Here is a 24,086-nt window from a genome sequence, read left to right as displayed (position 1 = left end):
CTCTGCTGGTGTGTGGGCTGGCACTTTTTTTATGTCGGACATAGCGCCGGGGCATCCAAAAGCCCTGCTGCTATGTCCAAAAGCCCTGCCGCTATGTCCAACATAAAAAAAAGTGCCAGCCGGCGCGCCAGCAGAGACAGTAAAACACACACACACACACACACAAATTACTTACAATAATACAATTACTTACAAATTACATTAATTTTGAAAGTGGGCAAAAGCCGCCCTGCCGCCCTGGCACTAGAGGCAAAAGCCACCCTGCCTCTGTGTCCAACATAGAGGCATCCCGCCTCTATGTCGAACATAGCACTGGGGCAGCAGGGCGGCTTTTACCCGCTTTCAAGAAACCTTTCTTGAAAGCGGACAAAAGCCATCCTGCCGCTATGTCCGACATAGATGCGTCCTGTCTCTATGTCGGACATAGCACCAGGGTGGCAGGGTGGCTTTTGCCCGCTTTCAAGAAAGCTTTCTTGAAAGCGGGCAAAAGCCACCCTGCCACCCCAGCTCTATGTCAGACATAGCGCCGGGGCATCCAAAAGCCCTGCCGCTATGTCCAAAAGCCCTGCCGCTATGTCCAAAAGCCCTGCATCTATGTCCAAAAGCCCTGCCGCTATATCCAAAAGCCCTGCTGCTATGTCCGACATAAAAAAAGTGCCAGCCGGCACGCCATCAGAGGCGGTAACACACACACACACACACACACACAAATTACTTACAATAATACAATTACTTACAAATTACATTAATTTTGAAAGCGGGTAAAAGCCGCCCTGCCACCCCGGCGCTAGAGGCAAAAGCCACCCTGCTTCTATGTCTGACATAGAGGCATCTCGCCTCTATGTTGGACATAGCGCTGGGGCGGCAGGGCGTCCTTTGCCCGCTTTCAAGAAAGCTTTCTTGAAAGCAGGCAGAAGCCATCCTGCCGCTATGTCCGACATAGAGGCGTCTCATCTCTATGTTGGACATAGCGCTGGGGCGGCAGGGCGGCTTTTGCCCGCTTGTCTCACCAGCCATAAACCTCACCGCACGTCACTGCTGTACATGTGTCTGTGTTTTAACAAGTCAAAGACAAAATAAATATTGAATGGTAATTAAAGAAAATAAAAATAGTAAATAGTAAGAAAAGAAAATAGAAAAAAAGAAAAGAAAAATATAAAGGAACAGTTTCCGATCTTCATAATAGTGATTATGAATGCATTTATATTTTATTCTCTATTTCTAATACTACATCAAAATTTTCTTGTTTCCATAGTTTAGTCTGTTAATCTATAGATCATTTTTTTCTTTCTACATCAAAAAGTTCGTAAGGAGTTTCCAGCTACTAATAAATGTAGATGTTGATCAAGCCAGTCAATTTTGTCATTTCTACTAGTATACTACTACATTTCTACTACCACTTCTGTCTTCTTCACCAAGCATTCCTCCATTGTGTTTGTTTTAGAATCTTTCCATTTTTGTGCATATGCTAGCCTCACAGCAGGGAACATCTTTAAAAATAATACCCCATAACTCTTTTTGGATTGTCCATTAATCCCAGCAGGAAAAATTCTCTTTTCAGTTGAATGTTAATCTTTAAACTTCTTTGTATTGTTATGTCTATTGGAACTTAAAATTTTCTTACAAGTCCACCAAGCATGATAACATGACCTTTCTTGTCCACATAAATTTTGGTTGTAGATAGTCCTTGATTTATGACCATTTGTTCAATTACGTTAAAGTTACAAGGGTATTGAAAGAAGAGAGCTTTGATAGTGCTTGAAGTTACACCTGTTGCAATACCCAGTTATTTCCAACTGTTCCCTTAATTTTTCCATTTTCAAATTTTTTGTTAGCATCTTCATGTTTTGCTAATTTTAAAATTAGCTATTATCCCCAAACTGTTTATATTTATTAATATTTCTATTAAGGATCTTCTAAAATTATCAACTACATCATTAGAAAACATGTAATTTATATGTTTTTCTTTTAATCCTAGAATTTGTTCCAGAATCAACCCAGAATCAATATAAACTAACAGCCACAGACTTGTTATTTGTCAGCCAGCTTTTGCCAGCCAGGATAAGCTCAAATCAAGTTCACAAATGGTTATTTGTAAAAGATTGATAAAGTGAGAAATTGGTATCAACATACCCAAAACACACACCTTATTCTAGTTTCTAATGAAGCATATTTGTTTGAATACTTCCCTATATTTTTAAGAGTTATAACTTTATTTTAAAATAGTTATTATTTTTTATGTATCTTGAACTCATAAAAATATTATTTGATTTGCTTGGAATGGCTAATAAGGAATTTGTAAAATATACTTTTTGATTTTTTTAGATCAGGAGAATACAGGTTGCAAATTGCAACAAATATATTTCCTGTAGAGATTGTTTATCTGCAATGGACCCACACTGTGGATGGTGCCACACAAAGAAAAGGTATTTATCCTTGTATTAATATTGTAATACAACATAATCAATATTTCATGGAGAGTCTCAATGTCTGTTCAAAATTATGTACATTTTAAAAGAAAGAATAAGAAAAGGAAGAAAGGAAGGAAAGATAGATTATTTTATTTCTGTGGTTCATAGGGTTTTTACTAAGGCAAAGATTCTCAGAATTTGCAATTATGTCACCCCTAAAAATTATAAATGAATTTGTGCTAAAATGCATTTCAGTATTTATTGCCACGTTGATTTTCTTTTTAGATGGACCAAACTATTGACAACATTCTTTGGAACCTCTTTTCAGGGAGGTGGGGGGGAAGAACCTCTTTGCTCCAAAGAGCATTGGATTCCATAACAGTGTTCAAACAAAGCAAGATCTTTGCTTAAGATCTTTTTAAGTGCCAGAATGAGAGAAATCAAAATTTTCATTTAAGGTTCATTTAATTTTTCCAAAGCAAAATTAGCAATGCTGTTCACATAAAACTCCCAGAAATAGCTTGCATGCCAGCTTTAAAAAGAAAATGAAGCTATTTCCCCAGAATGTGGGGATTACAAATCCACAATTTCCCTGCTAGCAATTGTGAGTTCTAGGAGTTATAGTTACACTGTTGAAAATTATATAAAGATCAATGGATTTTAATACAATCTACTTGAATCTCTTTATGTTTTTTATTCTAGGCTCCCAAAATTTCAAATTTAGGCTTTTTCAAATATTAACTTCAAGCCATTATTACACTGAGCCCTGGTTTTAACTGTTTTGTAAAATGATTTTTAGAATCATAAAAATCTAAACAATACATATATGCAACAATAAGCAAATGCATCAGAGCATGATAATCTGATAAGGCCAATCTGTTTCTCAGGAATGCTTGCATTGCTTGCAGAAACATTACAGCAACTTTTTTTTACAAGAATAGCTGAGTAGAAATAGGGTAGAAACCTCAAACCATATTTGATGTAAAACACATCCTTTTAGCCTGTTATGAGCTAAGGAAAATTATAAGCCTGTCATGTTATAAACCTGTTATGAGCTGAGGAAAAAAATTAAAAATGGCTAGTGAAAAACAGTGTGAATTGCTATATAGAGTTAAAACATGTTTTAGTATTTCTATAACAATTATACTTGTATTTTCTTCAGCTGCACTTTAAAAGGAGAATGTTCATTTTCTAGTAACTCACCTAACTGGGTAAATATTTCATACGGCAAAGATAAGTGCCTGAAAATCCACACTTCTGATAATCTTCACTTCAAAAATAATAAGGTATGTAATTCACAATTCACTAGTCATAGATTAAAGTCAGTAATAGTAATAAAATGGTTAGCAATGGTGATTTTGAGACTATGATGATATTGCATTATTGCAGTGTTCCGGCCAATGGAACATTCTATTGCCCATTTTCTTAGTTTTAACAATGAAACCTGTTGCCGGGTTAGGGTTGTGCAATTGTAAGATCATTGGCCTTTAGTAATTTTTATCATTTCCTTTCCAAGTGTAGTAGCTCTCATTATACCAATAAAATTAGATAATGGATCATATCTAGATATAGTCATGATTATAATACTTTGTATTTGGATTCAGTCCAATAAAATAAACAAAATAAATAAAAGTGGAAATAGTGGAAATACAAAATTGTATATTCAACTAATATTTTTGCTGCTGTTGGAGCACAGTACATCCTTGCTCTTTAGAAAGTAACTCATGCCACAGATATTTCCTACCAGTTCTATTTATCATACCAATGTTATTTATATTTTATGACTTTCAAATTTCTAAATATTCACCTTATTAAAAGCTGTACATAATAAATAAACCAGTCTAGCTAATTTAGGGCCCTCCAGATCTATGATGATCATAGGGATATACTTTAATTTTCAAGTAATTTTTGCTACATTTTAAACAAAAGAAGCCATGCATCTCTACGTATACTGTATAATGCTATATCATTATTAAGACTGGGAACAGAAGGAAGGAAACCCAGATAGATCCTCTTTTGTAGTTGATTATTTGGATTCAATCATTGAAGTTGCACAGATTTCAGCAGATTTCAACTTCCTAACTCACTGTCAGGATAAAATTGGCAATTCTATAACTGGTACTGAATACATTTATTGTTTTCAATGTTTTTATTCTTTTAGATTCCTGTGACAGTAGATGTAAATTCTTTTGGTCTTTCTGAATCACGTTCCCGTTGCAGGATGTTAAATGCAAGGACCAATGAAATTCTTTGTGATGTGAATCAACACCATCTCAATTGTTCCTGTGATATAAATTTTAAAGATCTATCAGACAAAGGTGGGCTTCTTTATATTTCAGCTTTGAAAATTGATATTTCTATATCTTGCAATATCTTCTCTGTAGTTATACATAAACATTCAAAGCCAAACTTTTACAGATTGAACTCAGTGCAAAGGGAGGTTATATTACAATATTGGCTAATATTTGCATTGCATGTTCATGATAACATAACCCTCTTTAGATTCAGTTGTATTATAAAACATTACTTAATGTACCAATGAATTCAGTTAGGTTATTGAAAATGTTTCTCTGGTTGATGTGTGAAAAACCTATGTGAAAAAACCACTCCACACTCCAGCCTTAAATCGTGGAAGTGAAACCAGCTTTAAAAAGCCCTTTCCAGATTCCACTTTCTTCTACTTTGACCACAGTGATGGCCTTATATGGTTGTACTATGTTTACTGTATCATGGATTCCACTACTTCTTTACCCCTCCTATGCCTGTCAGGAAAGCAATCACCAATGACACAGGACGGGCTTCAAGGACACGTGGTTTTCCGTACAACAGTTCTTTTGTATAAGCCTCCTCATAGCTGACAAGGAAGGGAAGGAAGGGAAGACAGGAAGAAATGAAGGAAGGAGCACAATTTACCATTTTGCCTTGGACTAGAAGGCAAAAATGTAACATCTTGTCAATTTTATCTAATTTGAAAAAGAGAGAAAGAAAAAAAAAGATCCTCCATTTCATTGTTCCAATGTTCTATCACGTAACTTTTTAAAAAAAAGCTAGCCTTTCATTTCTCTACAAATGAACATATAAAATATTTCAGACAGCCTTAAAGCAATAGGATGGGAGGGGGCATTTCTGCAACAGGGAATCACAACTGAAATAGAGGGAACTACCTGCAATGAAATGAAGTGCGGAAGACAACATAGACAGCATTGCTAGTATGAATGTAATTTAACCCCCACCCTTCCCCCCAAAAAACAGTGGGATGTTGCCTTTCTGGATGGCTAGAGGTAAGTAGATGTCAACACGGAATGGGGTAACTCATCCTGGCCAATGTGCTATGTCCAACTCACCATGAGACAACTCATTGCAGCCAATTCACCATGGGACAACTTACCTCAGGACAATTCAACAATTTTATTTAATTATTTAAATAATTTAAAAATTATTTTAATTTTTGTCATTCACATTTCATTTTGTCCTTCCTTTTGCATCATTTCTTTAATGATTCTATTTCGCCATTTTTTTGATATTATGTAATTTTTGTCTGATGGCAAATTGCCCCGTGGCAAGTTGGCCATGGCGAATTGTCATGTGGTGAGTTGGTTGCGGCAAGTTGTCCTAGACCAAGTTTTTCTGTCCTTAAGAGTGACCAGTGGCTCATATTCACATGGGGGGGGGGGGCTGGTTCTTCAAATCAATCCTAGATTGCACAACATAGATGATTAAATAAATTGATTCATAATCCTGGTTGGCAACTATAATCTTTTTGAGATAGTTCCAGATCTACATTCTGACCCTTGCCATTATGCCACAATATACGGACCTTTCCACCCAGGCTAACCTTTTTAAAAGAATAATGGTTAAACTTTCATGCGTTATCCACTAGTTTACTTCTTGAAGCCAGTATCAACCATATACCTTTATTTAAAAAATACAGTCCATTAGAATCTAAATTATATGTCAGCTAATACAAACATGATTCAGATTACAAACATGTGTTTCTGGCAGAGGTTCATTTCTTTAAGTGTTTCCTGAAAGATAGAAAATCAATATTTGAACCACTTTATGACATTGGGTCTTCCTTCACTTGCATCTAACCGCACTATAACTTGTATCTAACCACCCCTGGCAACATTATCATTGTCTGATACGGACCTAATCCCTTGATATCATCTGAGGCAGCTTTCAAATATCTTTAACTCTTCTGGTTTTAAAGTAGGTTTTTCTTCTTACCACAACATATTTGTTGCAATAGATATAAACTGACAAGCTTCGCCAATCATTCTGTCGGGTATATTAAAGTGATCCCAAGAGAAAGGTTTGACTTAACTTCTCTTAACACTATAGAAATGTTAAGATATTTTAGGCTGATGTGGGCTCTGCCACTCTTCTCTGGTTCCAGGGCCATTCTGATTTGGGCAGCAAGACTGAAAGAGTTCAGATCTTTCAATCCAATCTTTATCCTTCTATTACTTGCAGATCTCTGATCTGATTCACATTTTAAATTAGTGATTTAAACCAGCAGTCTACACACTATAGAGCAGGGATGTCAAACTCGCAATGATACATCGTCACATGATGTATCACAACTTTTTTCCCCTTCGCTAAATTGGGTGGGGGCAGGAACAACACGTGATGCATCCAGATCACGGACCATGAGTTTGACAACCCTGCCATAGAGGGAGGGAGACTCATCTGCAATATGAAGTCTCCCTAAAAAGCCTGTCTCCTCTTAACAGGATACCTTTAAACATAGCATTTAGGGAAATTACATACAGCATGGTGCTATAGTTTAGTGAGATTGAATCTCCCATTGCACTGTATCCCATATCAGTATTATCAAAGATACTTTTAGACATGTGTAGTATAGGTATCTGTGTTTTTTAAAAAGCTGACTTATAGCTGGGTAGGTTGGAAGAGGTTAGTTGTGCAGCAGGACCTTTCTTTAATATGCTCTTTATAGTAATAACACATTTTCCAGCATCAGATTTACAGCAAGTTCAACAAAGCCACATTTTTTTTTACACTGGCATACACTCAGCTGTACTTCTAATTTCTCCTTAAGTGTTGAATAACATTTCTAAAAAACAAAGTTGGCAATCTACAAGCGAATCAACTTTCTCATATGATGTGGAAAATCTGCAGTCCATTTGAATGGCCATTTTATTGTTGGGCGGTTTTGTATTATTCATTGCTATAATTATAGTTTTACTTATGCATTATTTATAAGAGCTTTCTAGCAGAAGAAAATAATACATATTTCTTTATGAAACATATCCAACATGCAGCCATGGTATAGTAGTATTTTTCAATCCCTTGCTTTCCTGTCTGCATTTTTATTGAAGCAAAATGGACATATGTATTTTATAACTGCCTTCTAAGATCAGTGCAATTATAAGTACATTCATATACATTAATAAATAATGTCAGCTATAATACTTTCTGGAATTGCAGTGCAATAGCTTGTGTGTGTGTGTACATAAACACACAATTTTTCTGTTTTTACATCCTTTAGAGCAAAAATAAAGGTTTGTAGGTGGATTCAAGAATTCCAAATTGCTAAAAGTTTCAAAGTTTCGAAATTAGGGAGCATAAATCTATTAGTTTTTAAAATGTATGGGCAAAAACAAATTGCCTAATTTTTTTTCTCAGTGCTCAACCAGATACCAACACTGCATTAACATTGACTGGCAAATGTATTGGGAAATACATAGTAGATTTCCTGTGCATATTTTTCCTCATTTTGACTTCCTTTTTCAAAGAGATTATGAGAAAGGAAAACAGTATTGAATTTGGATGTAAAGTTGAATGATGCTATATCAGAGGTGGATTCCTACTGGTTCGGCCCGGTTTGGCCGAACCGGTAGTGATATGCCGACCTGGGTCGCAGAACTGGCAGTGACCCAGGCTGGCCACTTCCTCCGTCCTCGGTCACCGCCACCATCTTTTTTGGGACTTCTGCACATGCGTAGAACAATTTCCATTGAACTGTGGATTCACGTGCACTGCACATGCACATGAAGAGTGCATCCAGTGTGCACATGAGTGAACCGGCAGTAACACCGGCTAGAACCCACCCCTGCTATACCACTATATTTTAAGGCTGAAAACATTGCTCATTTGTTTCACCTACAACATGGTGGTGGTGGGGAGGAATCATAATATACAAAGACCTGCAAATAGAAGCAAAATGATTGTGGCAAAAAAAAAAACAAAGATAGCATCAATGGTACTAGGTGCCTTGGGTGCAATCCCAAAATATCTGGAGGACCCATTGAACACCTTCGTCATGGACTAAATCATCATCAGAAAGTTTCAGAAATTACTTGGAACAATTTACATTCTGTAATGATACCTTTAAACAACATCTACCAATAATATCCTATTTAAATATACGGCTGAATGAACTTTAATAATACATTCTAAAGAGAAAGGTAGTAATATCAATGTAATAATTAACTAAAATTTGCATTAACAACAGACTTTAAGGTCTTGTTCAAACATAATGCTAAATAATGATTGAGAAATGATATAAACAAATTTCAAATCCATTTCTTCCTTTCCTTCAATAAGAGTAGATTGGCAACTCTCATTTTTTAAAGTTAAATACAGTTTAATATTGTGCCACATCTAAATTGTGATTAAGAGATACAAACTTTAAAGAATCTTAGCCTACTTTCTTGAAGTATCATTATAAGTACTTACATCTTAAGATCTGGACATAAAAATAAACCTCTGTTAAATTGAGACAAAACTTCAATCTCCTCACAGCAACAACAAGGAAAAGGGAGAGGAGACCTAAGCTAGAGTTGTATCTAAAAAAGTTCCAGCACTATTGATCATATCTTTCAATTGTATGGCATATGACATATTTAGTCGCATCTTCTATCAATTTCATTCCTATGCATTTGAAAAATAACTTGGTGCCTCTCGTATATAAATTATCCATCACAATGTATTTTCAATGGGGTTTGCCTGGTTGCATATTGGATTATGATACCCAATAATGTTGAAAGTCTTCTAATTCCAAGTATTTTATAAATTGATAGTAATTTGCAACCTGCAAAAGAGAGCAAATTTGATCTAGTACTGGCATGTCCAGTCTGTCATCCATATGCTGCATGTGGCCTTAGATAGCTAGTAATGGGGCTTAACAAGATGGTTAACTTTTAACATTATTATGTGCATTTATATATATTAACTATATTATATATTTTATATATGGTCCAGACTATTTTTCAATGCAGCCCAGTAAAGCCAAAAGGTTGGACGCTCCCAATGTAGCGGTTAAGGCACCAAGCTAGAAAGCAAGAGATTGTGAATTCAAATCCTGCTTTAGCCATGAAAGGCAGCTGGGTGACTTTGGACCAGTCACTCACTCTCTTTCTCTCAGCCCAACTCACTTCATAGGGTTGTTGTAGGGAAAATAGGATAAGGAAAGTGTATTAGATATGTTTGACATCTTGAGTTATTTGTAAAAATAATAAAGATGGGGCCCAACCCAAGAAAAAAAAATTATGGGAATGCTTTAACTCATTTAGGTAGTAGTGGAGATATTATACTGATTTTGTAAATATGCTCTATGAAAACGGAAACCATGCTAGAAAAAAATGACTGTATAAGAAATGCATTTCAATGGCTCAACCAAGAATAATTATCACTTTGCTGAGATAAATAGCATAAAAAGAAGTGATGTCCTAGAGATGGAACTGAGGAGGCTTTGCTTCTCCAGAAAGTATTTTCTTGTAATTCAAGTATATTAGAAGTGAGATGATATTTTTCTAGAATTTCCTAGAGATACTTACTATTCCAATATATTTGGAGGATGACAGTAGTCTTGGGTATCTGGAGAAATTATAATAATTATTTTGTCCTTATTCTTTATAACCTTCTCTAGAAATATTTGCTGTATATATGCTGAATTTGAACAAGTTTGTTTAAAAGAAAATGGGACCTCTTTGGCAGACAATTTCTGAAATCCTTGTTACAGAGGGATGTGGTTGGGTGGATGCTGCATGGGAATAGAAGAAGATGTGGTTGATAAAACTGAAAAAAAAAATCCGTTTTGCCTTCACATAACCATACCCTGTGAATGCAAGTTTAAGGAAGTTGCTTTAAGTAGTCAGCATTCTGCAAAAATAAAATCTGATCTGCTGAATACAGGCCACTCTTGTGGTGACACAGTTAGAGCAATTTTAATAAATATTAATCAAATCTTTTTAGTAAACGAAAAAGGTGTAGAAGACTGAAAACAAATCTATTAGCTTCAGCATGTATAGCAGATGTAAAAGATCAAGGTAAAAATAAATGTATAATTAGTTGCTCTATGTCCAGAAATTTATTTCTTCTATATATTCTTTATACAGAAAGTTGATATATGTATATCAGCTACTTATTAGAAAAAATCATAAAACAGTCATTTAAAAGAAAAAAAAGTCAAATGTTTAGGAAAACTCCAATGACTTGAGAAAAACCACCATTAATACATTAAAAATTACATTAAAATTATCAGTTTGGAGATCTGGCATGCTCATGAAAGATTATTTCATAGGACAGTGGCTATTATGGAGAAAGATGCCTCTTTGTTAATCTGCAAGATTGAACAAATAGAACAGGATCTCCCCTATAGATGATAGGGAAGAAGGAAACAAAGATAATCCTAGAAATTGTTTTAAGAAGCCCAGTTCTTCGGAATTCTTGGTGCTAGGTTGTTTTCTTGCAGAGTTTCATTATCCAACTAAGTAACAATAGTCAAGCTCAGAGTAGCAAGGACTCCATAGTTGAATACTGAGATTCAGATATTTTCTTCTACCCTGTTTCCCTGAAAATAAGACCTCCCTGGATAATAAGCCCAGTCAGACCTTTGAGCGCATGTGCTAAAATAAGCCCTCCCCCCAAATATTTCAACACAGCAGTAGCCATGAAGTGACCATGCTCGCTGCCTCCTGCACCTCAAAAATAATAAGACCTCCCTGAAAATAAGGCCAAGTGCTTATTTTGGGAGTCAAAACAAAATTGGAGCCTGGGTTTTTAGATATTTTAGACTTTGTATATAATGCTAATACTACTTGTAAACTACTGTAACACCATTTTCATGAAAACCAATAAAAAAGTTCATAGCAATTAAAACAGCATAGTTTTAAGTAACAAATTAAGCTGTTTAAATGATATAGTTACAATATGTATCCAAAACAATACACTACTACCCATATATTAGATGACAAAGGAAAAAAGGCACTGTTGTTGTGGGGAAAACAGGAAAAGAAAGGAGCATTATCAATGTTTACTGACTTGCATTACTTATAAAGTAATATAGATGGGATAAAAATCTAATAAACAAAAAATGAATAAATTTCTAGGTATAATAGTATGGGCATGCATATTGTGGATGTGACTCCTGGCTCCCACAGAATTCTTTTAGATTAGTGTTTCACAACCTTTTGAAGATATGTGAACTTCAAATTCCAGAATTCCCCATCCAGTATTCTGGAGCTGAAGTATTCTTCAAGCTGCTAAAATTGAGAAAACTATTTTAGATCTTCCACCCATAACCACTTGTACATCATATGTGAAAAATGGCAAATCTCTTACCTTCTCTGAATAGCTGGAATATGCGAGAAATTACTTGTCAAGATGAAAGCTCTGATTTCATAAAAAAGGCAGATCCTTTATTATGTATATTGAGCTTAAGAAACTAATAGGTTTAAAGAAAACAGAATGACTGAAAATATTTTTTCTTGCACAACCCTCCCCCCAGTAGACACAGAGATCAAATAGAACAAAATCCCAATAGCACAATTTAGTATGTGAAATAAAAGTACATTTATACAACATATAGCCTCTTGGATAGCTAGATAGCTATACCATGTAATTCCTTGAATGCCAATTCTCAGCTAAATGGATTGGAGTTTGGCTCTTAAGTGGCATTCAGTCAGCCCTGGGAAAGAACTCCAACTGGAACAAAAGACAATGTGGAGTTCTGCTACTCTGTTTCAAAAAAGCAGGAGAATAGGGGAATTTTTCTGTTCCTTATTAGTTTAGAGTATGATTTTCCAGTCCCTGATAATCTTTGGTCATTATCTACATCAGTGGTTCTCAACCTGTGGGTCGGGACCCCTTTGGGGGTTGAACGACCATTTCACAGGGGTCACCTAAGACTAGGGACGTGCAGTCAGGGAAGGCAGGGGAAGCAGAGCCTCACCACTGTCATCATGAAAAAAAAGAAAATGTAAAAGGAAAAAGGCAAGAGCTGAGGTCAGGCTGAGCTAGTTGCTGCCAGAGTCACCATGGATGACTCTGCTTAGTGTTTAACTGTTTAAAAAAGCCTCTAAAAAGTGCCTTCTACAGGAGGAGGCAGGAGAATGAGGTGCCTCATCTAGTCTGACTTTATAATCACTCAAGCAGAGCTAAGCAAGGATTAAAAGCCGAAAAATTCATGACGTAGATGAGGCACATCGTTCTCCTGCCTCCTATAGAGGGAGTTTTTTTAGAGGCTTTTTTAAACAGTTAAGCAGAGTCATCCACACGGTGACTCTGGCAGCAACTAGCTCAGCCTGACCTCAGCTCTTGCCTTTTTCCTTTTTCCTTTTTTTTCTTTGCATGATGGCAGGCAAGAGCAGAGTTGAAATCCTCCCTGAAACAGCTGGAAAAGGTACATGTGGGTTGGAGGGAGGGGGAGGAATTCAAACTTCATCCTCCTGGTGCAACTTTGTCTGTCTGTCTGTGTGTGTGTGTGTGTTTGAGAGAGGGGGGAGGGAGCATATTGAGACAGTTCTTTATGTACTATGTAACACTCTAATACTATGCCTTTGGGTCTTCTGAAATTTTAATTATCCAATCATAAGCAAAAACAATGTTTTCAGTAGAATGAATTTCCACTTCTACTTACACCTGCTAGTGTATTGCTAACATGGGCTGAGGAGGAAAACCTAAATTTTTTGAATCCTGGTGCAACTTTGTGTGTGTGTGTGTGTTTGAGAGAGGGGGGAGAGAGGGAGAGAGGGGGGAGAGAGGGAGAGAGGGGGGAGGGAGGGAGAGAGGGAGAAAGGAGGGGAAGGGAGAAGAAAAAGAAAGAAGGAAACTTATTTAGCAAAGGAGAAAAACAAATGCTGTCGCTTTAAATCGGAACTGAGCATGTCTGGCTATGGAATTCTGGGAGTTGAAGTCCACATGTCTAAAAAAATTGCTGCCTCACCAGCCATAAAACTCACCGCACGTCACTGCCTATGACCATCAGAAAACACATATTTTCGATGGTCTTAGGAACTGAGACACCAATTTTATGGTTGGGGGTCACCACAACATGACGAACTGTATTAAAGGGTCGCAGCATTGGGAAGGTTGAGAACCACTGATCTACATGGACAAGTTAGATTTAATTGATGGACATCTGAACCTTTGGGATAGGATTTTCCACCATTCACTTGAAGAAAGCACTCTTAAAAACTTTGCCAATAGAAGCATGTTCATATTCCCGGAAATTATATTAATGGTATTGCAAAGACAATGCATGCAGAAATGGGTGAGATCTGTATACTCTGTACAAGTGTTATGGTACAATTGTCCCATAACTTGAGATTCTGTGCAAGGTAGTCTAACTGTATTGTTCAAGAGACACAGAACATCATTTTATTGAGACAGTTAATTCTATGTGACATATGAAACAGTAAGAGGTGCAATCTGTTTATAGGTTTATTGTTGAAGACATTTCATATTTATTTGGTAATTCATTTCACTTGTAAGCCTCTCAGGCATCCAGTCCTGACTGAAAAATAGAATATAAAAGCAACAATTATATAAAGGGAACCTGTAGCTCTAGATTTAAATCAATTGTTTTTAAGTTATTCATTATATACAGGTTTGCAGTTACTAATATAAGTGTTTTCTTCTCATTTCTTTCAGTTCAAGTGTTATTCATCTCAGGAACTTGGAATTTATCAGAAATATTTGAATTTGACATCTGTTCCTTATCAAAAACGTATGATGCATTTACTAAATTTGTTTTGAATGGATTTATAATGTTCCACTTATCGTTAAGAATTAGAAATATATACAGTTCATAAATGTAAAAAGAAGTATAGTCAAGGTTGTTACTGATAGATTCAGTATCAAATATTTAATATTTATAAGATGTAAATATCTTAAATAGGACCTAGCCTCTAGGCATTCTTCACACTTTTGCTGATGGTCCATTCTATCCTTTGCTAATTGCTACATATTCTTTTTTAAAAAAATATATATTACTAGATGCTCAAAATGTAATCATACGCACTGCATCTGGAATGCTGGAGAAAAAAAATGTGTTGCCTCTACTATGACTTGTGCCAAAAAAGTAAGATGTTTTGATTTTATAGAATTATAAAAATCATTTAATGAAATTTGTTCTCTGAAGTGGTCTTTGTAAATTGATTTGTTTTTATTGATTTATTTTTCAGATTGATTGTAGTAGCACTATCAATGCATTAAACAAAAAAGATCGTTCAGCAACATCAAAGGTCAGCACACAAAAAATTGAAACTGATATATTAAAAGTTAAAGGAAAAGATGTATTTATGTCTTACACTGGAGATGGACTTACTTTTAAGATAATCCAGAAACTTAGTTAAGCATGGCAAATGGAAACTAATCCTGAGAATTATCAACAGTATCTGGAAAGCTACAAGTTCTCTATCCCTTAACTTCTTGGCATGGATCTGTCTATTTGGAGAAAAGCAGATCTCTCCTTCCTGACAGATTAATGTGGCTGTTTATGAGAAGTAAACTACTAATACCTATTTATATATTTTGAAGCTGGCTTTGTAAATTTTCCAGATGTAACAGAATAAGGATACAAACTGGGTTGGGATAATTGCATATAAAGTAACTTAATTCTCTCACATCTGTGCAGACCTTGGTTTCAGTGAAAAACAGTAACTTTTTAAAATTTATGTTTACTAGAAAATTAAAATAATATGTATGTACAGAATCTTGATATGAGGGAAGGATTTCTTTTAAACCCTATTCCTAATTTTATATATTAGGTCTAAGCATGGACTTTAACTCATGACATCTTGCTTTCTAACTCCCAAACCCTTTATAACAAAGGAATGTTAAAGGTACTTAAAAATGATTTTACTACTTAATTTAAAAAGATTGTCTGGATATGTTAACATAGATTTATTTTGTTTCCAGTAGCCTATTAAAATTATTTCCATTGAACCAAACTACGTGTCAACATTAGGTAAACCTGAAGTGCTGGTTATAGGAGAAAACTTTACAAAATCAAATTTTTTGATGGAGATAACTGGAACTAGCAGCTGCCAACGAGATGTGTGAGTCAAAATAACACCATATTGATTTTATCTTGAACCATTTGCATTGGTGATTGGACTACATAATCAGATAGTGTCTACCTAAGAAAAGTAGATGTACAGTTCCTATATGTGGAAATTGACACTGTTCTGTTGTGTTAATTACCAAAGTGGAACTTTGCTAGTAATTAGGAAGTAAAATTCATTAATGTATTTTTTTTCTCATTCTCTGTGGAATATTGGACTGAATTTGTCTTTCTGTAACATACATATGAAGATATAATGCTATGGGCAAAATTAATAGTAAATATAAGATAAATGTAAAGGAGAGTTAAATATGGATGGCATCAGACTCCTGACAGTTATTCATGTTTTCCATAGTCATTCTTAGAATTTACTATATACTTTGCCTATGCTTGTCCACATTTTCAATATGAAAAAGAGACAAAAGATAAGAGTGACCGGAGAAACTGTATATTCTTAAAGATTATTTGTTCAACAGTAATGAGGGGAAAGGTTGATTGCCAGTAGTGTCTCCTGAAGGTTGCTGATTGTTCACTGTAGGTGATTTATTGAGTAATATCTCCTGAGTAAGCAGAGGCAGTACAAGGATTAGCTGTCCTTTCCAAGGAGAAATACACCGAGGAGGTAAACAAGGATAGTTAATGGGAAACTGCCAGTAAAAAAGAAGCAAAGAAAAGACAAAAGTCTCTGGAGAAGCTAATTCTCCGAGGGACTGTTTGTTCAGCTGTGAAAAGTAACAAGACAATATCCCAATATTACAAGCAATGCATACTGAGAGCTGATAGTTGTCCGTTATAGTGTAATTCAAGGGTCTCCAACCTTGGCCACTTTAAAACTTGTGGACTTCAACTCCCAGAATTCCTCAGCCACCAAAGCAAAGTTGGCTGAGGAATTCTGGGAGTTGAAGTCCACAAGTCTTAAAATGGCCAAGGTTGGAGACCCCTGCTGTGGTTGATTAGATGGCCTGTTCCTGTTAGATTCCAAGAAGCAATCTGAGTGAAACCACAGAGAGAGCAAACATCAGTTTGCTGAGGGAGTTTACAAATCTATCATATCTTCCTTCTAAGGGAACAGTATTTAGATAAGAGAATAAAGTTTTATCAGATCAAGCAAAGGAAACGCTAGCTGAAAGAGGAAGCAACTCTCCATACGAAAGATAATAAAAGAAAGAAGTGAATGAATCAAGACCTGTAGACAATATTTTATACTAAGAAACACCCTTGAGGCCCATGGAGGTGAAGGAAGGTTCTAAGTCTTTAAGAAAGAGGTGAAAGGGGAGAGTTTTAAAAGGAATTCAGTTAGCAGGAATATTCAGTGAGAGTAATAATGTGTTAAAAAGGGACACTTTTTTTTTTTTTCCTTAGAGGATATGTTACTAAAGTGTTAAATGGCACACACATGAAATTCTGTTTACCACCAAGTCGTAAAGAAGTCAAGAGCGCATGCATAAAGGAAGACGGATTTGAATGTTCTGCCTCTTTTCCACTACATTACGTCTCTTTTCCATCATGCACTAAGATCCTTCCAAATATTACTTGGATGAGGTAATATTTAATTTGTACTATCATAAAAGATTACACCACCTGAAAGTTAATAGTGTAACCCTGTGATGACTAACCTTTTTGGTGCCAAATGCCGAATGTACACGTGTGCAAAACCCCAAAATACAATTTGAATGCCCCCTGCTGATGGGGGTGGTGGGGTACAGTGGGGCCTCATGCAGTGTGCCCATGCTCCGTTTTGGCTTCCAGGTTGGTGCAGGAGGACCTCCAGGCCCAAAATGGAGTGCAGGGGCACCTGCACATGTACAAACCCCCAAAATGCAATGCATGCATGTCCCCCACCTGCCACCTGCCCCCCGGGCATGCGCAGCAGAGACCCAAAGACCAGCTGGCCTCTGGGAGGCACACATGTGGGGTGGAGCTGGGCGGGGGCAATGGCTGATGTGCCCACAGAGAGGGCTCTATGTGCCACCTGGGGCACATGTGCCATAGGTTCGCCATCATGGGTCTAACCTAAGCACAGCATTGTTATTGAAAGTAGATCATTTGAGTTTATAGACCTTTGTCTCTCTCCCTTTACAACTTTCCCTTTCATGTAAAGCAGGTTATTATTCCTCTACCATACCAAAATAGCAAATGGGTGAAAATACTAGAACAAACTTTTCTGTACCACTGACATTGCTACTGAAAATTCTCTTCCTCACCACGTTTTTTTCTCATAAACAGGAAACAGGTTTATGTTTCTTTCAGCAGATTCTTTCAGTGTATTACTAGAAAAAAATATTGTACTATTATTAAACTACAAGTTACTAGTACACTTTAGTAGCATAGCAAATTCACACAACTCTGTTATGTATACATACATACATTTTGTTTTGGAGATTAATTAATCTCCAAAACAGAACACTTCAATAAGAGAATAATTATGGAAGCCATCGAAATAGAGAAACAACCCCATAACATGAATAAACGTGACGATACCTCCTATCTACCAGACATCTGGAAACCAGCCCTAGTCAACAAACGAACCCCACCCACCACCCAGGTCATTACAACATAAAAGAAAACACCAGCCTGAAGATGGTGAGTGGGACCTCGCTGAAACGTTGCCAAGACAATCTCAATCTTACATGGGAAAAAACCCGAATACAACAAGACCAGCATACCTACACCCGTGAAAATCTATGAAAACACACACACACATACACACACACATATAAGCATGAAAAACAATTATGTAATCAAAATAACATAATAATTTTTCATATGTGCCAAGTCAGTTGTAGAACTGTCCCAGGTTTTGTGTATATTTGTATGGGTAACAAATTACTGATCAATTTAAAAAGTATTTCTCTATCTGCCTTTTTATTTATACTCTTGTATATTGAATGTATATGTGCTATTTATATAATATAAAGATAACATAACCTAAGAAATATATTTTGAGGGTTTTATATTTTATGGTATCTTATGCATATTTTTAATAATATATTTTTCTTTAATGCTTCTTTCTGTAATGCACTGAATATATGTATGCGTAAATTCACTTTTTAGAAACATAATCATATATTGCAGGAATTGTATTACGAGCTCAATTTTATTGTGTAGATACTTCAAGTATTGACAATATCTAAGGCTATAGCTAGCAAGCTACCTGAAACAGTCTGCCTTGTGCAGTGCCGTAAGAGGGGATAGTTGAAATCAGAAATGTGTAGATTGCCTGATTATTTGAAAATTTAATATTCTGAGTTAATGTAGTTTGCGTTCAACTCTGAAAATTAGCTTATGTGATTTTTTTTCATTTTTATTTATTAAGAAATTCATGTTTTAACATTATTTTTTATTTTTTTGCCCCCTTCCCCCAGTGGAGGTCGCAATATGACTATACATGGGAAATATCTAAATATCATAGATGAAGTTATTTTAAGTGATTTCCCACAAAGCATAATGGTAGGTACTCTTTATGTTGTCTTTCCTCCAAGTGTCTCTGCCTTTAAATGAATTAAAATGTGCCCAAATGTATTGCTTGTAAAGAATTTAGATTTATAAGGCCACTTACTCAACATATGAGTCTGCATGTTGAACAATTAAAATTAATAATAAAAATCAGAAAACAGGACAAAACAAATAATAACAGAAGTAACATGGATATTAATATTCACAATGCCCTGAAAAATAGGATCTCTAACTATCCTACCAATGGCTGAGAAAAAGCCAGAGCAGAGCTATCCAAATTTCCAGGGCTTATGCTTTCCACAGGGTAGACAGAAAAGCTGTGCTTTGTAGATCTCATCAGATGACATCATTTGATTGAGGGGACCTGTCATCTGCCCATTCTGTGGGATAGGCAGAAATAATTGGACACAGATAGTTCCCCCATGTAACCCAGACTGTCTTGACCGGTTTTATAGACGATAACATGAACTTTGAATTGCACCCGGAAACCTACTAGGAGTCAATATAGCTTGGACAGTACACAGTACATAGCTTGGGTACACAGATGTGACCATGTAGTTCTTAAGGAAGTCTCATGTTGCACGGCATGTTGCAGTAATCCAAAAAGGCATTCATCGGGGCACAAATATTTGAGTTGGACTTCCCCATCTAGATACTGATGCAGTTGCCACACGATATTGTGCAAGGATTCTCCTAGCCATGCCTACTACATACTTTTTGAACAGGATCCAATAATCTAGGACTATGCTCAAATTTACACTAGTTCTAAGAGAGAAGTTGCCTGATGATGTGCTCCAGCACAAGTCTGAAAGCTTGGAAGATTAAACCTCTGGTCCTAGTGACCAACCCAGATTGGATCCTGAAATATTATTAAATATTATCCTGTATTATATTTGCCTTCATTTGCAACCCCATTCAGAACCAATGTGGAAAATTACCAGCTTGGGGATCCTAAAGCCCAGAGTTAGTCAATCACTCCTGCTAGAATTGAACCTAAACTTATTTCTTTCCCATCCAAGCTTCTACAGCTTTCAGACACTGAGAAAGAAATTTGAGAGCATCTTTCATTGGTTGATGTTGAGAGGTGCAGTGGAGTCTCATAAACATATGGATAAAAATACTCAGCTATACCTCTCAACCCCGTCATTATGCTGACGAAGCATAATGATGATCTTGTGCCATTGGATAACTACAAATCAGTAGCTCCATAAAAATGTAAAATAGGAGTGGGGATAAGCAGTGGGATCCTGCAAAACAGAGTTTACCAGCACCAAGTGGAACCAAATCTGGAAAAAGGAAACTCTTATGCCCTGAGCCAGTCCAGAATGATGCTATGGACAATGTTACGAGAAGCTGGTGAGAAATCAAGGAAAAATCTAGACTTCTTTATTCTGATATTAATACTGTATTTAAAGCCAGCGGCTTTAAATGGTAGGATACAATGTGGGAAATTCATGCTGATTCAGAGTGCTGAATGTTTTTAACGTGTTTAAATGGAAATTTAGTTAAGATGACTGTATAAATTCTAACAAGAACAATACTAATATTCAAAGAAATTTAAGCATTATGAATAATAATAAAAATACAAGCTACAAAAAATCAAACAGTAAAATACAAAAAGAAAAATAGAAAACGAACAGAAATAACTTTCCTCTTCATCCCAGCAAGTAAAAACAATTTTAATAGCTCATCATCATTTCTAAATACAACATCATCTGATTAATGGTTTTGTATTAAATATCAAATTTGGATGTGTATGTATTTGTGTATGTGTGTATGCATAATTTAAAACTGTTATGATTCAATCTAAAGGTTAATTAGGCTGCTGATGGTGTTTTAAAATGTATGTGAATAAACTTATGAATATATATTGCATATAAGAAATATCAAATCTCACTGAATTCTGAAGTTTAAACATTTGAACTGTGCATAGATCTGCAACCTTTAATAATACTATGTGTGTGCATGTGTATTGCCATAATTTATAATTTTCTCAATACTGCTTTTTTTTAGCAATTTACTTGCCATAAAAATAGTTACGAATGCAGTTTTACAACCCCAGCTATTAAGATGGAAAAAGGATCTAAGATTATTAACATTATTTCTAAAGTTGAAAATATTAATATATCTTGCGGTTACTTTCAATATTATCCTGATCCTGAATTTATTCATTATGAACTAATAACTGATTTGGAACCTGACCTGGAATTGAAAATACATGTAAGTTGTGAGTTTTTAAAACAATTAAAACAATATTTTAAACAATTTTCATTGTTTGAATTTTACTGCATAGTTCATTCTATTTTTTTCCCATTTCTCTAGAAAACTAAAGACAACTTAAATCTTTCTAGACATGAACTTGAGGTTTTCATTTCTGATGAGAATCTGGTCAACATAACATTCAGTGTCCAAAATATTTCAAATACAGCTACTCGTAGCATAATACACTGTAGAGCTAAGCAGGAAAAAACTCTTACCAGGAAGATTAATAAGTCAAACGTGAAAGTTTATGTGAGTAAATATTGACTATATATGTTTTTTAGTTTCTTTTTTTTAGCAGATTTTATTATTATTTTTTCCCTTCTACAACACCTTACAGTCATTATATCAACATAGTTATGTCATCATACCTGTACATGTATATAATATTTCGCTTCTATATTTACACACCTTTATACACAGTTCTATATATATTTATATATATTGTTTTTCGGCTTAATTAATTTTATTCTTGTTTTGCAGCCATTTGTACCAATTGTTCCAAATTTCATAATATTCTGACTCTTCTTTATCTTTTAATTTCAGTTTTAATTTGTCCATCTCTGCACAATCCAAAGTTTTTTTAATCACTAATTCGTCTGAGGGGGTATTATTTTGTTTCCAACATTGGACAAATGCTATTCTAGCTGTAGTTAGCAGATGTGTTAATATGTACTTAATTTTCTTTGTATATTTCCCTTTGATTATTCACAGCAGAAAGAGTTTTATCTGTTCTCCTGTAATTTCTTGCACCCATTTCCAAATTTTTGTCCAATATTTTTGTCTTTCCAGGCAGGTCCACCATATGTGATAAAAAGTCCCTTGTACTTTTTTACATTTTCAGAAGGTCGGCTTCATGTTTGGGTACATTTTAGCCAATCTTGTTGGTGGTAAATGCCAACGATAAAACATTTTGTACATATTTTCTTTAAGTTCTGCTGATCGTGTTAGTTTCTAATTTGTGATCCAAATTCTTTCCCAATCCACTAGATCTATGTTGTAACCAAAGTTTTTGGCCCACGCTATCATGCAACCTTTAACTTTTTCGTCTTCAAATGTTACTTCTAATAAATATTTTTAAATTTTTGTTATGAATTTATTTATTAAAATTTTATCTATTTGTTGTAATTCTGTGTATATTCCATATTCTTTTACATCATTTTTGTATCTCAATTGTAGTTGGAGACATGGCCACCAATCTATATTTATATTTTGCTCCTTTAATTCTGGATTTGTTTCAAATTCCCTTGACTGTCTAAAATTTCACGATATCTAACCATTTTCGATAGATCTAGTGTATTGGGATGAGTCATGGCTTCCATAGTGGAAAGCCTTGTTGGTATTTTCATGTAATGTTTTTCTCTAATTGTATTCCAGACCTGTATCAGTACATCTCTAATATAGTGTCTATGAAATTATTTTTGTTTCTTTTTACCCTCTTCCTATTGGAAAAAATGCCATCTCGTTTGCAAATCGTGACCCTCTAATGTTAGTATTCTTTTATTTTTTAAATTTATCCAATCCCTGATCCATGTTAGTGCTGCTGCTTTGTAATAAAGCTCCCAGTCAGGGAGTCCCATACCACCTCTGCTTCTGTCATCCTGTAGAGCTTTCAACTTTATCCTGGCTTTCTTCCCTTGCCATATAAATTTTAATATAATCTTATTCAATTCAGTAAAAATAATAATATGGGGATTGTTTGAAATAAGTATAATAGTCTGGGTAGTACATTCATTTTTATCGCTGCTATTTTCCCTAATAATGATAGTTGTAGTTTCCACCATTTTATTTGTTGCACCAATTTTGTATAATTCTTTTCTTTTATAGTTGAGCACTTTGCAGTTAGCCATATTCCAAGATATTTAACTTTCTTTGTCACTTGCAGTCGTATTATTCTTTCTAATTTTTTATTTTGTTCTTCCTTCAAATTTTAGTTATCATTTTAGTCTTTTCTCTATTAATCTTTAACCCTGCTACATCTCCATATTTTCCTAATTTTCGCATTAAGCTATTGCCTGTTTCTAGCAGGTCTTCTATAATGAATACCAAATCATCTGCAAAGGCCTGAATTTTATACTCCTCTTTTTTAATTTTAGTTCCTCTTATCTCCAAATTTTTTCTAATTCTTATTAAAAGACTTTCAAGCGTCAGGATAAAGACCAGAGGTGTTAGTGGGCAACCCTGCTTTACTCCTTTCATTATTTTAAAGGTCTCTGTACTTTCCCCATTTAATAATATATTTGCCTTTTGGGTGGAGTATATCATTTCTATTAATCTATCAAATTGGTCCCCTAATTTCATATTCTTAATTTTTTGCATCATGAATTCCCAATTTAAATTGTCAAATGCCTTCTGTGCATCCAGAAAGACAAGTGCCACTTGTTTCTCTGGATGCGCCTCATAGTACTCTAAAATATTTGCTATTATTCTAGTGTTATTCCTGATTTGTCTTGTTGGGAGAAATCCATTTTGGTCTGGATGTATATAGTCATTTAATAGTTTTTTTTCAATTTCTCCGATATTATTATTGTGAATATTTTATAGTCGGCATTTAACAATGAGATTGGCCTATAGTTTTGAATCTGTTTTTTATCTGCACCTTCTTTAAATATTAATGTAATATGAGCTTCCCTCCATGAATATGGTATTTT

General features: G+C 35.1%; 1 protein-coding gene across 1 annotated transcript in view; it reads left to right on the top strand.

Annotated features, from left to right (window-relative positions):
- Positions 1-24,086, top strand: part of PLXNC1 (plexin C1) — a 71,899-nt gene that overhangs the window by 15,417 nt on the left and 32,396 nt on the right. Inside the window, exons 4-14 of the mRNA XM_032221567.1 lie at positions 2,326-2,426; positions 3,574-3,697; positions 4,573-4,729; positions 14,307-14,382; positions 14,652-14,736; positions 14,840-14,899; positions 15,579-15,715; positions 17,083-17,262; positions 19,086-19,170; positions 21,190-21,396; positions 21,499-21,687. Coding sequence (XP_032077458.1) covers positions 2,326-2,426; positions 3,574-3,697; positions 4,573-4,729; positions 14,307-14,382; positions 14,652-14,736; positions 14,840-14,899; positions 15,579-15,715; positions 17,083-17,262; positions 19,086-19,170; positions 21,190-21,396; positions 21,499-21,687 — 1,401 coding nt within the window. The remainder of the gene's footprint in view (positions 1-2,325; positions 2,427-3,573; positions 3,698-4,572; positions 4,730-14,306; positions 14,383-14,651; positions 14,737-14,839; positions 14,900-15,578; positions 15,716-17,082; positions 17,263-19,085; positions 19,171-21,189; positions 21,397-21,498; positions 21,688-24,086) is intronic.

Source organism: Thamnophis elegans, chromosome 7, assembly GCF_009769535.1.
Source record: "Thamnophis elegans isolate rThaEle1 chromosome 7, rThaEle1.pri, whole genome shotgun sequence".
In the NCBI taxonomy this organism is placed as follows: Eukaryota; Metazoa; Chordata; class Lepidosauria; order Squamata; family Colubridae; genus Thamnophis; species Thamnophis elegans.
Note: the sequence above shows the minus strand (reverse complement) of the source record. Positions and strands in the feature narration are given on the sequence as shown.